The sequence below is a fragment of the Equus asinus genome, chromosome 7, assembly GCF_041296235.1.
Source record: "Equus asinus isolate D_3611 breed Donkey chromosome 7, EquAss-T2T_v2, whole genome shotgun sequence".
Lineage (NCBI taxonomy): Eukaryota > Metazoa > Chordata > Mammalia > Perissodactyla > Equidae > Equus > Equus asinus.
Window position 1 is genome coordinate 9,681,541 of NC_091796.1, and position 17,664 is coordinate 9,699,204.

Here is a 17,664-nt window from a genome sequence, read left to right on the forward strand (position 1 = left end):
TAATGCTGTCAACTCTTTGGTTTCTTATATTGATTTTTGCATTGTTCTTACCACAAAAAACGGGATCCACAACAAAATTCTTAAAAGTGATGCAGACATTTATTACCTTGATTAAGGTGATGGTTTCACAGGTGCACGCATATGTCCATATTCATCAATTGCACACATTAAATATGTGCAGTATTTCATATCAATTACACCTCAGTAAAGCTGTTAAAGCAAGTTCATGCAATCAGGCTACCATGATGATGGCAAGCATTTTTGAATATAGCACTTAACAAAATAAAATTTGATGGGTCTACAATGTGTAGATAATATTACTAAGCATATTATTTCTTGCTAAAGAGGAGCTTAATGTGTAAGACATTGGGCTCCAGACTCTCTTGGTTCAAGTTCTGACTCTGCCACTTTCTAGACAGGTGATCTTGGACAAATTACATAGACTGCCTTTGACTCATATCCTTAGTTGTAAAAGGAGGCAGAAATATCATGCGTGTCGCTGAGTCCTTGTGACCATTAAATAGGAAAAAGCCTGCTCATTGGCTGGCCCAGGATCCCTCCTAGGCAAGGTGACAGTTTTCCTCAGTGCGATACAAGTCACTAATATGTCACCTTGGACTATTTTACTATTTATTTTCAGTTTCTTTTCTCTCTTTTGAAAGAAAAATGGTATACTTAAAAAACACGGATAGCAACATATAAATGAGGTTTACAAAAAATCTCTAAATTTCATGTAAGAAAGGTATAACATCAATTTCCACATCATTTTAATATTATTCAGTGATATATTCAGTAGTAGTATCAACTCCATGCTAGAGATGAAGAAACTAGGGCTTAGGGTTATAATGTAACTAGCTCAAGTCACGCACTTAGAAGGAGTCAACCCAGTTTGGGAATTAAGGAAATTTGAACACAGAGCCACTGCCTCCTCATTTCAAAAATCTACAGCTTCAAAATATCTATTTTCACCGTAGTAAGATCATCTTTTACATTATTTCAGAAATATATTTAGCAGACTTCCATTTTGGATATTTTTACGCTCAAATGTCTCTCATTAAATCATACCACAATTAGTCAACTGATCCTGACATTGAGCTCTGAGTGAATTCAATCTCCTCCTCATAGCTTAAAGGAACTGTATATAAGGTCTGGGGCTTGTCCACCCCTCCTCTCTGTCATCCTGCTTCCACGGTCCATGCTTTGGACCCTGGTGTGCCCATTCCTTGTACAAACCTTGCCTCGATGGTCTCCTGTGCGCAATCTGATTGCTATGCAGGAGCACTCCCCTCTCTCCACACGCCTGCCTCTCCCTGGTTTCCCTTCCTTCAGGTAGCAGCTAGGGGGACCTATGTCTGACTCGCCTACATCCTTAGAGGCCCTACATCTGAGTGGAAAATCTACCTTTGGCCTCCTGTGTGATAGTGAACAAAAGAGGCACGGCTTCTACCATCCTAGACAATTGCTTATAACCAAAAACAATAAATCAAACTAACGATCACAGATTTTAACTGTCTTTGAAAGATATAGTGTATTGTGATTCAACGCATACCTATATACTTAGAGAAGTCTCTATGAAGTGACATCATGTGTATTATCTGAAGAATGAGGTGAACCAGAAATAAAAGCATTTTTGGCAGAAGTTAAACTATCAGGGCAGACTAAAATAGGGTCCAAAGGGATTTTTGTTTTATTGTTTATACTTACTGCTTTCCATTAATATATAGGAAATGAATTCTGAACGAAACCCTGCTTGGATTTTTTTTTCCCTAAGAAGCACATGACCTCTAACGCACACACATAATGTTAATAAAAGACATCAGCAAGGAGAACATAGATTCATACAGATTCAGAACATAGTGCTAAGGAACAGTTGTTACTATAGATATGACACCATACACGCTGATAAAAAGAGAAAAAGAAGGATCAGTTTTCAATATTCAGGAAAGTACAATGTCATATCGTATTTTAAAATGTGGCTTGCCAAACACACACAAATGATTACTATAAAACGTATGCACTTTGTATGGGTCTAAAGTAGAAAAAAATAATGTATTTTTAGGACTGTTTTGCAAGAGAGCACTAAATATTCAATGTGAAAACTGCAGTTATGACAGGGAGGTAAGTGAAACAATGATAGTGAATGTCCACATGACGTCACTTCGATAGAGTTCAAGTTTTGCCCATGGTTAAATATTGTATTTAAAAACTACACACCTGTCGCAAGTTATACAGACAGTTACAGTCTGTGTTTGTTGATGTGAATGTGAGATTTGGAATCATACAGAAGCAGGAAACGCTTGCACAAAGAAGGCAACGGGAATAATATAAAATACATTTGTAAAGGTTGCCAGTTATTTAAAACTTAGATACTTTATGTTCCAAAAGCATTGTAGTATAAGATAAGCATAAATGTAAACATTTTAAAACATATATATTTATGTTTGCCCAAGTCATCATTAAATTATAAATTGCATTATCTGATGAGATGGAAATTACCTTTGAAGAATTGGCTTGGAATTCATATGATAAGCCTGCTTGTTTTGGCCGACTCTTCGTTGCTTCCTCTTTAACTTAACTCTTACCATTACCTCGTATCGCTGAAGCCATGTATCACTGTTTCAAATCCAATGTTATGTCATCTCTTCTAGGTTTTCAGTAAAAAAAAATTACTTAAAAAAATAATGTTTCTTAGATAATGCTCAATGATAGAACATTAACTCCATTTCTTTTAAAATAAACTGTTTCAGAATAACCTCTCTACCTCGTAGCTTGATGTTATCGCTACCATTCCCAGACAATAGCAATGCTTTCTATGCTTTAAGAAGCAAAAAATAAAACAAAATAAATACTACATTAAAATTAAAACCTTATAGGTCAGAGGTAGAAAGTGATGTCCTACTTATTTGGAATATGAATAAAGAAAGAAAGATGCATCCAAAATCCACAAGCCATTTTCTGAAGTGCCAATGCATCCTTTGTAAGGAGCCCTGGAAAAACAAAATTTCTGTTTTCTGGCAGGCTGATCATCTTGAAGTTTTTATAGTGCTTTGTCTGCCAAGTACAAATTTAGGTTCAGATGATTTAGAATTTTTTGGAGGATATAACATAATTTAATTACTCATGTAATACTTGGGGTGTCAATCAGGTTCAAGAAAGTTCTGTTTTAAAATATTGCTGAAATGTCTCATCAGCGAACAAATATTAAGACATAAAGATATTTTATCTAAGATTTGAATTTACAGCTTAAGTATATTTCTCCTAACGATATATGTAAAATCTGTGCCAATTATTACCCATTGTACGGAAGTCTGACATTTGAATTCCACAGCATTTCTTAATATATATGTTTATTTCAAAGATCCAGTCAACAAAACCTCAAACTATACCAATTTTGTCATGCAATCTAATCCAACTTGACAGCGCCAAACAAATAAACTAAAATATTCATTGAGACCTTAAGCCAAAAATGAAATTAGTTTTAACTATGGTGGAAATATAGAGCGCTGTCAAATCTTATTTTCAAATAATAATAATCTTGCTACTATTTCCAGGTGGCTAACAGTCAGAGTGCACAATTTATTGGAAAGAACACCACAAAAACCTGGTCATGTCAAAGATCCTGCCACTTTCCAAAGCTGGACAGGTGACCCTGAATCTGGAATTTACGCCGCTACGTAAATATCACTTTGTATAATTTCATAGAGATTAAGTAACATAGACAATGTAACTGTGCCCATAAATGTTAGTTAAAAAGAAATTAAAATAAAATCCAGACAATCACATAAGCAACAACTCAAAATTAAAATTATTATTACTTAATAATGTGAAGGTAAATTACCCTATGAAGTAATTCCTATCACAGTTCCATGACAGACCAGGTGGTGCTAAGAGGGAGGGGTTATGCTTTCCATATTTTATGTTTATTTGTTATTTAAAAGCTATTTATTTGTTAAAAGAATAGATTTTCTTTAATATTGAATTCATCAACATTTTCCAATACTTATGTCCGTTTCAGGGTTTTAGTAAGCAAAACTACAAAGTATTCCAATTTTCCTATGCATTTCCTGAGCAAAATTCCTAAGCCAATTACCCCATTCACACTTGCTCTTTAAGAATGTATGAGGCTAAATCAGAAATTCTTCACATATCAGGTTACATTTTATACTGAAAAAGAGAAAACCCTTTCATGTCAGTACGATTCAGTAATATTTTCTCACACCCATTTGATGGACTGTGCATAGCTGCCAAACTGTGCTAGCTGACTAGAAAGTTTTCTCAGGCTTAATAATGAAGTTTGAAGAATACCGCCCAAAAGATGATCATATTTACTTTTGAAAAGCGTTATAAAAGTTTTGAATAAAAAAAATTATTGTTAAATTCTGTTTCAATTTCCCAACACTACATTCTTTACATTAATAATCCAAATTGGCTAAAATGTATCCCACATCAAAAAGCTAAGAGAAAAAATTGGAATCAGAAGCAGAAATGTTATAATGTACTTAGGCCTTTGTGAGCTATAGCTACATATAGTATTTCCAAATACTTTACTTCATTTCACCCTACTTCTTACTAAAGCAAAGTAATATTCATATAAAGACATAGATGATATTGTTTGCTAGCTTTATTTCCTATGTATGATCTGGAATTTAACTTCAGTACAAAGAGCTATGACCATATTGGTGGCAGAGAATAAAATTCACCCTTTTGAATTATAAATCAGATCAAAGAAAAAGTCTTTAAAAAGCCCCGCTCACCAAAATCCCAAGATTACTGGTTCACCAGATGCTACAGAGAACATCTAGGAAAGATGGACAAGACAGGTTTTTTTCTGGACAAGAGAAAGACCAGATTTAAGGAACCCACATCCATCAGAGTCCAAGAGGCACCTTGGCAGCCCTTGAATTTGCAGCTCCTCTCTGCCAAGGGCAACTGAGGGCCTAGTACCCAAAATATTTGCCACAGTAATCTTCAGAAATTTCAAAAATACCCTTCAAAAGTACTGTAAGATTGTCATCCTTGTCTTGATGGTCAAATAAAGCAATATTTTGAATGTAGAAGTTAGTATTTAATTTATTTATTCAGTGCAATCATTAGACAGTGCCATGATAAACACACGTAACTTGAGCTTAAGGGCAATAAACAATTCTGCAAATAACTAACTAACATAGTAAAGGTGATGTATTTGTTTTCTATTGCTGTTGAAGCAATTTACCACAAACTCAACAGCTGAAAGTAACACAAATTTATTATCTTACGCTTCTGAAGTTCAGAGCCCAAAATAAATCTCCTTCGGCTAAAATTGAAGAGTAGGCAGGGCTGGTTTCTCCTAGAGGCTCTGAGGGGAGAATACCCTGTTCTAGCATTTGTCAGCTTCCAAAGGCTACCTGTATTCCTTGGCTCATGGCCTCTTCATCACATCACTCCAACGGTTTGCTCCCATCATCACATCTCCCGCTGCTCACACTGATCTTCCTCTCTTCTCCTAAAAGGACCCTTGTGATTATATTGGGCCCACCTGGATAATCTCCCCATCTCAAAATGCTTAACTTAATCACACTTGCAAAATCTCTTTTGCCAAATAAGATAACATATTGCAGGTTCCAAAGATTAGGATGTGGGCATCTCTGGGTGGGTTGGGGTGGTGAGGGGCATTATTCAGCCTACAACAGGTGACATGGTGAAAAGAGATTGGACTTTGAAACCACATAGGTACAAGTTCAAATTCTTGCTTTGTCATTTACCATCTTGTGACCTTAGCAACTTCATTAACCTGTGTGAAAAAGTTTCTTCATCTATAAAATGAAGACGTTAATAATTCTGTCATATGGTTGTTTCAAGAGTGTCACATGGATCTGCCCTCTCTGCTGGATCAGTCCCTTCAGCATACCAACTGACTGCATCATTGCCACCTTCTCCGCCAAACAGTGCCCCAGCTCCCAGGACAAAAGAGACAACTTATCCAATGTGTTATTTTCAATGCTTTTGTTTCCTCACATTCCATTCTCTTATCAACCCATTTCAAGTGGAAGTCTGTATACTCCTTTCCACAGAAATCCCACTTGTCAAGATCACAAGTCACCTCAATATTGCCAAAGATACTCATTTTCATCCTTGCCTGACTTGACCTCAGCAATATTCAAAACACTTGAAAATTCCTTGCTCCTTAAACACATTTGTCTTTTGTTTCCTTCTCACCACACTCTTCTGATTATTCCTCTGCCTCATCCTTCTTGGTGTCTATTTCCCTCTGCTGCTCCTGTGTAAATATTGGAGGGCCCAAAGCTTGACAACACTAAATAGAATGTTTTTGCCATTGACTGCCAAATCCATATCCCCAGCCCTTTAGTCTCTCCTTGGCTCTTGACTCACATAGAGCAGTATGCTTCTATATCTTCTCTTGGATGTCTAATAGGAATCTCCACCTCTACCTTAACATTGACCAAATTGAACTCCTATCCCCAGCCCTCTGAAAATGTAGTTTTTTTCCCTTTGTTAACATCACAGTAAACAGCACCACCACCCATCCAACAGATCAAGTCAAAAACCTAGTTTCTCTCTGACTCACTTTAGTCAGCACATTTTATTATCTCATTACTTCAAATTACTTCCTAGATCCATGTACTTCTTTTCACCATCATTTTCTCTTTCCTGTGGAAACAACTACCACCTGTCTCAACATTACTACTGCTGAAATGCCTGCTAATACTTCTGTCTAGTTAGTATGCAGCAGCCAATCTTTTCAAATTTTTAAATAAAATGACATAACTCTCTAATTAAAACTAACTTATCAATGCTTGCCTATTAATTAGAATAAAATGAAAACATTTAACCACAATCTCAGTTTCACATGATCTGGCCCCAGCCTCCCTCTCTGACTTTGTTCCCAACATTCTATCCTTTCTTTACCTTCCCTTCTTGCTCGGGTCGTACTGACTTTCCTCCTGTTCTCTGAAGAGGCCACATTCATTCCTGCCTTAGGACCTTGTGAATGGAATGCTCTTCCCTCGGATCCTTGGATTTCACTATATTCCACTGCTCTGAGTATTTAAAAAAACTAAGAGGATAAAATGCTAACAGTAGAATTTCAAACATCAACCTCCAGATGTAATAATTCTTTACATTGGCATAAAATATCTATTTTAAAAACTCTTTTATATACATTTTGCATGATGGTTATAGAAATTCTGTTAAGTAGCTCTGGATGCCCGGACCAATGTAAGGAAACCTGATAAGTGGCAGAGAGAAGGCTTAACTCAGATCTTCCATTTCAAAGTTCGGAGCTATTTCCATTATACGGAATTGTCTCTTTCACAAATGTTCAGGGTAAATATCAGCATCCTGACCCAAACACCACAGCAAAGTACATGGTCTCATTGCCCCTTAACTTAGGGAAAGTAAGGGCCAAGGGAAAGAATTTCGTTTCAACCTTCTGAACCATACAGAAGCCTACAGAATTTAGCAGCCAATACCACGTTTTTGTGTTTCTTATAAAAGAAAAATCTAAGGAGGACTGGCCCACGAAGTAGGTAATGGCACCAACACTCCACGCCCTGTTTTCACCTACCTGCCTCAGAATAAGATACTCTTTTGTAGCCCAGCCTTCCTCTGTGAACACAGCATTCAACTGCCTGTTCAAAATGAGGAAATTTAAGGAACTAAGGTTTCAGTACCCTAAGTTCCTTCTAAACCACATCAAAAAACATATACCACACAAGTGTGTGTATGTGTATAGACATATATAAACGTGTCTGTGTATGCGCAAGGTATGTATATGCGTGCAGTACACATGCATACTTTTACATGGGTTGTATATGATTTTAATGTTATTATTTAGCAGATTGAGCTAAACTGTTGTGTATATTTAGGAATGTCAGCAATACTTAGAGAAAATAATTCCTGCATGCCAAATCTCTTTTCTGTTTAATCCATTTTCACCACAATTATTCAGGAGCAAACGAAGGCTTAAGGGGAAACCATGTTTAGTTCCAATGTATTCTGGATACGAATTTCTATGTTTCATTAATTTTTCCAAGGTTCATGTCACATGCTTATGAGGTGTTTTTCAGATTCAAAAAATACACAGTGTCTCCACAGATTAACAAGTTCTCAAATGTTCATTGAGCTGCAGACCTAAGTTAATAATCACTAGATACACTAAGATTGTATTTTTCCATCCACATCATGCATGTTTACTAAGCACCATTCATGCTGTGATAGAAAGGAACAGGGGCTGTTTTAAAAGACTAGACATTTAGAAATTGTTTTACAGATCTGCTCGAGTAGACGAGGGTGTGCAGTTGAAATAGCTGAACATTCTCTCTTCATTAAATAGTAAATAGTAAGAGAAAGAAATTTTTTTTTTAAAGATTGGCACCTAAGCTAACAAGCGTCGTCAATCTTCTTTTTGTGTGTGTGTGTGTGCTCTATCTCTCCAAACCCCTCCGTACATAGTTGTATATCTTAGTTGCAGGTCCTTCTAGTTGTGGCATGTGGGACACTGCCTGGACGTGGCCTGATGAGCAGTGCCGTGTCCGCGCCCAGGATGTGAACCAGCGAAACCCTGGGCCGCCGCAGCAAAGCGCGCAAACTTAACCACGAGGCCAGCCCCCTCCAAAATAAAGTACAATTCAAGAATAAGAAAATGTATTGACTCTGAGTTGACATTAACCAGAATTATTTTCAATGTCCATCAATGCCACTGAGTAATCTTCAACTCTATCTTTACGGTGTTTAGAGTCAAAGTGAGAAAACTTTTAGGTATTGTTCAGAATCTACACTTATTGATATATGTTGAATTCCAGACTGAAATTTCTGGTTTGTGATTTAGTCTAATCTTGCCAAAAGATCCCTGAAAGAAACAGTTCGAGAGAGTTCTTGTACATCAAATATAAAAAAGTAAAAGAAAAACCAGCCTAACATATTAAATTATAAACATATGGATGGAATTTCCTCTAAATTACTCTTGAGTCTAAACCTTAAGGGTAAAGAATTTAACAAAACACATTTGAGGTTTCCATAACACAAAACACTTGAAAAGTTAGACAAGGAATTCAACTACCCCAAAGACAGATGAGATTTCCACTCTAATACTGAGTAAACTGAACCTTCTCTCCTACTATTTTGAAATGTTTGTGCTCTCCAATTAAAATGTCAATCTTTACTATGTATCTTTGTAATAAATAGTAATGAGTCTATATATTAGACAATTGAGAAGTTCTTGTTTTTTATTCATTTTTATACTCTGGAGCCAGAAAAACTGAGCAATCGAGAGAAAATGCAAAATAAGAAAGATAAATATTTTAAAACAGTAATTCTCCCATGCTTTGACCTATCCTTTCTCACCTAAATGCTAGCAATCTTTGTCAAATGGTCATGCTTTTGACAGGTAAGTACTTCATAGTATATGAGTACATAGAAACAGGGCAGACAGACATATTATGCAGCAAGTTACAGCATTTTTATGCTCAAGTCCACTGCTTTCTCAGTGATGACTTCTTTTTTTTGGTATTATCTTCATAACAGTCAAATTTTTAAAAAGAGTGCCTATCAATGTATATTAAATAATAATGTAAATTTCAATGTTGAAAAATATAGATAAAATATTAAGATAGTAAAAATTGCATAAAAACTATATTTTTACCTACCTAATTTTAAAGTAATTATGATTGCAGTGAAAAATTTTGAACTTCTGAGGGTTTATATCTAGATTATGTGTGACTGTAATTTTTTTATAGTGCTTTCTAATATATATAGCATACTTTTTCGTATATAAAAATATACACGCGTATGTCTGTATGACCACTCAAATGACAATCCAATAATGTACAAAATGGAGATTTTGAATTAAATTCTAAATTTGAATATATTTGCATCTAAAACACTCAACAAATGGTAGAGTTGGAGAACACTGTGAGAATCATCAGAAGGACCAAAAATGATAATGAGACTATGAAGATTTTAGATACTGTAAAGCAATGATATATCAGGTATATTCAACGATAAGAAAAGATGTGGCAACAGACTGGAATGAATACTACAGAAATAAAAGGGGGCTAGGTCAAATGTAAGTCTGCTCTGATTCCTAACTTCTCTCTTGGATTAGAACATTCTATTAGAGTGCTTACTGTGAGCACAGCACTGTGGAAGTGAGGGTGAGGCGAAATGCCTAAGGTTTTGTGTGAAAGTGTAAGGATTTCACATATTCACAGGGTATGTGGATTTCCACCTTTACTGCTGAGAACTTTAATTAGACCACACTGCCATTTTTGTTGGGTTAATAGTGACCATTTTATTTCCTGATCTTTGACTAGACTATACTTTCTTTTTTTGGTAAAATTACATTGGAAGGCTTTAATTCGTCTCAATAGTAAGACTAACACTTGTTAGAACCTAAGTGTTGATTCTTGTTTGACTGTTTATAATTGAATTTTTGTTGAGATAATTGTAGATTCACATGCAGTTGTAGGAAAGATAGCCCAAGGTAGCCCATGTCCTCTTCAGCCAGTTTCCCCCAATAGTAACATCTTCCCAAACTATAGTCCGATATCCGAACCAGGAGAATAAAATCAATAGAATTCACTCACCTTATTCAGATTTTCCCAGTTTGTTTTATACGCATTTGGTTTGTCTGTGTATTTTGTTCTATACGGTTTTATCACGTGTACAGTTTTGTGTATCCGCCACCACAGTCAAGACAGAGCCCACCTCCTTCATGTTCCCCCACCCTGTCCCTAATCCTTGGAAACCGCTAAAGTGTCTCCATTTCTAAAATTTTTTCATTTCAAAAATATTATGGAAACTGAATAAGGCACCATGTAATCTTGGAGATTGGCTCTGTCAGCCATCACTCAGCATAGTGCTCTGGAAATCATCCAAGTTGCTGCATATATGAATAGTCCAGTTTGGGGGTTTTGTTTGTTTTTATTGCTGAGGAGTGTTTCATGGTAGGTAGGTACCACAGTTTGTTTTACCTGCTAACCTGCTGAAGGACCTCTGAGCTGTTTACAGTTTTTGGCTATTACAAATAAAGCATCTATGAACATTGGTATACATGTTTTCGAGTGAACATAAGCTTCCATTTCTCTAGGATAAACATTCATGAGTTCAACTGCTGGGTCATATAGTAAGAGCACATTTAGTTTTATAAGAAACTGTCAAACTGTTTTCCAGAGTGACTATACCATTTTACGTTGCTATCTTCTCCAGCGTTCAGGGTCATCACTATCTTTTTATTTTAGTCATTCTGATAGGAGCATAGGTCATTGTGGTTTTAATTTGTGTTTCCCTGATAGCTAAGAACATCTTTGCCATGTGTTTACATACTTATATGTATATCATTTTTCGTGAAATGTCTTTTCATGTCTTTGACCATTTTCTATTTGTATTTTTGGTTTTTACTGCTGGGTTTTCAGAGGTACAGTCTTTGGTGGCAAATATGTGGTTTGCAAATATTTTCTCTGAATATGTAGCTTCTCTTTTCACTCTCTTAACATGGTCTTTCACAGAGCAACAGTTTCTAACTTACATGGTGTCCAATTTATCAATATGCTTTATGGATTGTGGTTTTGGTGTCCAGTCTAAGAATTTACCTGCTCCTAGATGCTGAAGATTTTCTCCTATATTTATTTCTAAAAGTTGTATAGTGTAATGTTTAAGTTAAGTCCATAATCCCTTTTGAGTTAATTTTTATATCAAGTGTGAGGTTCAGGACAAGACTCAGTTTTTTGCCTACAGAGGTCCAGTTGCTCTAATACCCTTTGTTGATAGGCTATCCTTCCTCAATTGAATTTCTTTTTCATCTTTGTCAAAAGTCAGGTGAGCATATTTTTCTGGGTCTGTTTCTGCGTTGTCTATTCTGTTCCACTGATCTATATGTCCATCAGTCCCCCTCTACAAGTACAACACTATCTTGATTATTGTGCTGGATAGTAAGACTATATCTGGTGGAGCAATTCCTCCCACTTTATTCTTCTTTGTCAAGATTTCTTTAGCTGTTCTAGAGCTTGTGCTTTTCTCTATAAATTTTAGAATAAGCTTATATATTTGCACAGGGAAAAACTTATAGTGTTTTGGTAGGAATTTCATTAAAGCTATGTTTCAGTTTTGGGAGAGATGGCATCTTTATCATGTTGCTCTTCACACCCATGAATACAGTATGACTCTCCAGGAATTTAGATCTTCTTTCAGTTCTGTCAGCAGAATTTTGCAATTATCAGCATACAGGGCCTGTATATGTTTTGCTAAGTGGCATTTTTTTTGGAGTGATTATACAGGATATTGTGTTTTTAATTTCTTTTTCTACATACTGATGTTAGAGGATAGAAATATGAGTAATATTTTGTGTGGTGCTCTTGTATCCTACAATCTTGCTGAATTTATTAATTCTAGGAGTTTCGTTTTTTTTGTTTTTTGTTTATGGTGATTCCTTGGGATTTTTCTATGTAAACATTCATGTCATCTGTAAATGGAGACAGTTTTATAACTTCCTTTTTGATCTAAGTGCCCTTTATTTCTTTTTCTTGTATTATTGCAGTGGCTAGGACTTCGGGTACTATGTTAAATAAGAATAGTGATAGTAGATATTCTTGCCATGTTCCCAGACTTAGGGGGAAAGCATACAATCTTCAGCATTAAGTATGATGACAGCTGCAGGGTTTTTCTAGATGCTTTTTATCAAGTTGAGGCATTTCCCTCTATTCATATGTATTCCTATATTCTATATTCATATTATATATATTCATATATACCCTATGTTCATATAATTATGTGATTTTTATTCTTTAGAGTATTGATTACACTGATTGATTTCTCAAATGTTGAAACAGCCTTGCATATCTGGAATAAGTTCATCTCGGTCATGGTATATAATTATTTTTATACATTTTTAAACTTATACTAAGATTTTAGGATTATTTATTTATTATAGTTATTTATTTTAGGATTTGGAGGATTATTATGTATGTTCATGCAAAATATTGGTCTGCAATTTTTGTTCTTGTACTGTCTTTGTCTGGTTTTGAGATCAGGGTAAGAATAGCCTCATAAAATAAATTGGGAAATACTCTCTTATTGATTTTCATGAGGAATATGTATAAAATTGGTGTTAACACTTTAAATATTTGGTAGTGCTATGGCTGAATGTTTGTGTCCCCCCAATTATCATGTATTGAAATCCTAATGCCCGATGTGATGGTATTAGGAAGTGGGGCCTTCGCGAGGTGCTTAAATCATGAGGGTGAAGACCTCATGAGTGGGATTACTGCCCTTGTAAAAGAGGCCCCAGAAAGCCTTCTCCCACCTTCCACAGGTGAGGACATGGCGAGAAGGAGGTACCAGCTGTGAACCAGGAAGAAGGCCCTCACCAAAACACGACCATGCTGGCACCTTGATCAGACTTCCTAGACTCCAGAACTGTGAGAAATAAATTCCTGTGGTTTATAAGCTACCCATTCTGTGGTATTTTGTTACAGCAGCATGAACACACTAAAACAGGTAGAATTCTCCAGTGAAGCCAGATGAGATTGGATTTAAACTTTGGAAGATTTCTAATTATAAATTCAAATTTCTTTAATGTGAGTAAGACTATTTAACTATTATCTGCTTCATCTTGGTTGAGTTTTGATAATTTATAGTTTCAACGAGTTGGTCCATTTCTCCTAGGTTGTCAATTTATGATCATAAAAATTTTTGTAATATTCATCTATTTTCCTTTTAATGGCTACAGGATCTTTAGTTATGTCACCTATTTAAATGCTGGTATTGGTGGTTTATGTCTACTCTCCTTTTCTTTTTGTCAGTATTTGTAGATGTTTAATTATTCTTACTTTTTTTGAAGAACCAGCTTTGTTTTCATTAATTTTCTCTATTGCTTTCCTGTTTTCAATATAATTGATTTCTGCTCTTACCTTTATTGTTTCTTTCCTTCTTCTTTCTTTGGGATATTTTGTCTTCTTTTTCTAGTTTCTTCAAGTAGGAGCTGGGATTATTGTTTTCAGGCCCTTCCTTGTTTCTAATGTAATAACTTAGTGCTATAAATTTCCTTCTCTGCAGTACTTTAGCTGTCTCCTAAATATTTGATATGGTATATTTTCATTTCATTCAACTATCTATCAGTTTTATTTCCTTTGAGAAGTCTTCATTGATCCATGGATTATTTAGACATGTGCTGTTTAATTTCTACTTCTTTAGAAATATTTCTATCGTTGATGTCTGGTTCATTCCATTATGGTAAGAGAACACACCCTGCATGACTTCAATTGTTTAAGTTTGTTGAAGGTTGTTTTTGGCCTGGGATATGATCTATACTGATGAATATTCCATGGCACTTGACAATATGCATATTCTGCAGTTTGGTTTGAAATGTTCCATATATGACAATTAGATCTCTTTGGTTGATTTTGTTATTCAGATCTCCTATATCTTTGTTGATTTTCGGTCTAGTAATTTGCTAGACTCATCAGTTAAACAATCAGTTGCTGAGAGGAGTTGTTAAAGTCCCCAGCTATAATTTTTGATTTGTCTATTTCTCCTTTCAGCTCTCAGGTTTTGCTTCATGCATTTAAAAACTGTGTTGCTTTGATGTGTACTCATTTAGCTTCATTGTGTGTTCCTGATGGATTGATCCTTTTATCATTATGAAATTTCTCTCTTTGTCTGTAGGTCTGTGGTGTTATTCTTTGTTTTGTTTTGCTCTAAACTACGTTCTCTGATATTAATGTAACCACTCTAGGGTTTCTTTAAACAAATGTATGCATAGTATGCTTTTCCATTCTTTTCTTTTCAACTTATATATGTCACTGAATTTACAATGAATTTCTGTTAAGTTTCTTGTTAATAGCGTATAGTTTGTTCATGGTTTTTTTTTTTTTTTTAAAGATTGGCATCTGGGCTAACAAGTGTTGCCAATCTTTTTCTTTTTCTTTTTTTTTTTTTTTTAAGGATTGGCACCTGGGCTAACAACTGATGCCAATCTTTTTTTTTTTTTCTGCTTTATCTCCCCAAACCCTGCCTGTACATAGTTGTATATCTTAGTTGCAGATCCTTCTAGTTGTGGGATGTGGGACGCCACCTCAACGTGGCCTGACGAGCACTGCCATGTCCACGCCCAGGATCCGAACCCTGAGCCGCTGCAGCAGAGCGCGCGAGCTTAACCACTCGGCCACGGAGCCGGCCCCTGTTCATGGTTTTTGCTTGTTTTATTTTGTTTCGTTTGTTCATTTGTTTTATCTACTCTGCCAATCTCTGCCTTTTAATTGGTGTAGTTAGCCATTTACATTTAAGGTAATCATTGATATGTTAAAGCTTAAGTCTGTCGTTTTACTACATGTTTTCTGTTTGTTTCCTCTGTTTTATTCCTGTTTCTCTTTTTTTCCCTTCCTGTGGGTCACTTGAACATATTTTAGGATTCCATCTGTTTGATGTATTTATAGTGCTTTTGAGTGTATCATTTTGTACAATTTTCAAACTGGTTACTCTAGGAATTGAAATATACAGATGTGACATCATAGTCTACTAGAATCAACATTTCACTACTTTGAGTAAAATGAGGAAAACTTACTTCCCTTTGGGTCCTTCTACCTCCTGTGTTCTTAAGTACCACTTTCTTGTGTATAAGATGGTACTGTAATTCTTATTTCAATCATCAAATGAGATTTATAAAACCTATGAGGAGAAAGACATTCTAGTATACGTAATCATATTCTGGTGTTTGATTTTTCTTTCTTGTTTTCTGAAGCTCCAAGATTCTTTTTTTTATCATTTCCTTTCTGTTTGAAAGAATGGATCTTTAGCCAATCTATAAGGGTAGGTCTACTAATGACATCTTTTAGTTTTCCTTCATCTGGTATCTTTATGTCCCCTTCTTTCCTGAAGGATACTTTCACCAGGTATATAATTTGACGGTTCTTTTCTTTCAACACTTGAAAATGTGTCACATTGTGGCTTTCATAGATTCAGGTGAAAAATTCACTGCCATTCAAATTGGTGTTCCAAGTGTTGATATTTTGTATTAGGAATTCAGCATTGGTTACTAAGTAACACAAACATTATGACATATAATTTTTTTCATTTTAAATTTCAATTTCATTAAACTCTAGATAGATAGCATATAGATAGTAGCTTTATAGCATTGTGATCAACCAGATATTAATAAATGCCAATAAGAAGCAAGATTATGGCTATGACTTCAAGCCACATAACTATGTTTTCTTCTATGGCTTCAAATGTTTCCTTAACCTCAGGATAATTGGATAAAATGGTACAGAAAGACAATTCAAAATGTTTCCTCCCAATACGCATGAATAACTTAAAATTATTATTATAAAATAGAAAGTATAGTAGGCACATTCTAAAATGTTCCCCAGCTCTCCCATGTTTTGGTAGTCATAACCTTGTGTACTTTCCTCCTTTCGTTGTGGGCTGGCACTAGTGACATGATTCTAATGAACATCATATGGCAAAAGTGATAGGATGTCATTTCTTAAATTAGGTTATGAAAGAATGAGACTTCTTTATTACTAGCACTCTCTCTATTGCCTCCTCTCTTGGTAACTCGGATGAAGCCAAGAATCACGTTATAAGCTTTCCTGTGGAGAGCTTCACATGCAAGGAACCGAGGGAAGCCTCTGGTCAATGGCTCAAAAGAAATGAAATCCTGCCCACAAGCATTTGAGGGAGTTGAAAGCAGATCCATCCCATGCTGAACTTAAAGACCACTGAGCCCTGACTGACACTTTGATTGAAGCCCTTTGAGAGACCCAGAAACAGGGCGCAACTAAGCCACGCCTGATTCCTAACCCACAAAAACTGTGAGACAATAAATGCTGTTTTAAGCCACTACATTTTAATGTAATTTGTTACACAGCAATACAGAAAGACAATATCTGACTATTAAAATCACTTGCTCAAATTATCAATTGTCATTTCCATCCATCACAATTTAGCCTAATGTCATGCAAAAGGGCAAGTATTTAGGAAACAAAATGTTAACATTTACTAATTAAACTCGAGTTCAATAGGAAAGTCAAATGGCATAAAATGAGGAAATAGAAAACAGTAATTCTCAATACAAAGGCCAATCATAGGATTAATAATAAACAAATTTCATGATGTCCTTTCAGATAATCTTGAAATGTAAAGGGTCCATGGCACTAAAGATAGGTTGTATTCAAGGAAATAAATGCAGGAAATATTATAGTATCCTGTTTAAATTAGATATGTTGACATAAAGCTGGCTGGTCTTTTTGAGAGCCATCACAAGGGATGGCTAAACATGCCATTAGTTTCTAGTAAGAACATTACGTAACCAATCCAAAAAGGAAGAAAGCCGTCGCTAACCAAGCAAATCACATATGTAATCAGGGCGACAGCCACAAATTAATAAAATTGCCTTTTAGTCTGTTTTTTGCTTATTATACTTAAACTAATTGAAATCCAAATACAATTTTGAGTCTACAGACAGCCTCAGTTTATTAATCTCTCTTCTAAAACTTCTGATATATTAGTTTGACAGTGCAGACAAGTTTCTCTTCAGATTAGTTTAAAATAGCTGAAAGAGTGCAGTCTTCACAAAAAAATGTGAATTGTCAGAAAAATCCATTTTTAGTCTCTGTTGATATTTGGGAAATCAAAAACCAACAAGAGAGAAATATTCTGGATTTTTGTGGT

General features: G+C 35.3%; 1 protein-coding gene across 7 annotated transcripts in view; it reads right to left on the reverse strand.

Annotated features, from left to right (window-relative positions):
- The window catches only part of CCDC102B (coiled-coil domain containing 102B), a 286,189-nt gene that overhangs the window by 247,160 nt on the left and 21,365 nt on the right, over positions 1–17,664 (reverse strand). For 2 of the 7 annotated variants that reach the window (XM_070512881.1, XM_070512884.1), the window contains exon 1: positions 2,497–2,634. The exons of 4 other annotated variants lie outside the window; for them this stretch is intronic. In XM_070512881.1, coding sequence (XP_070368982.1) covers positions 2,497–2,585 — 89 coding nt within the window. In that variant the 5' untranslated portion in view covers positions 2,586–2,634. Of the gene's footprint in view, positions 1–2,496; positions 2,645–17,664 lie in introns of those variants that run through there. One more of the 7 variants, XM_014865138.3, reaches the window with a different exon arrangement.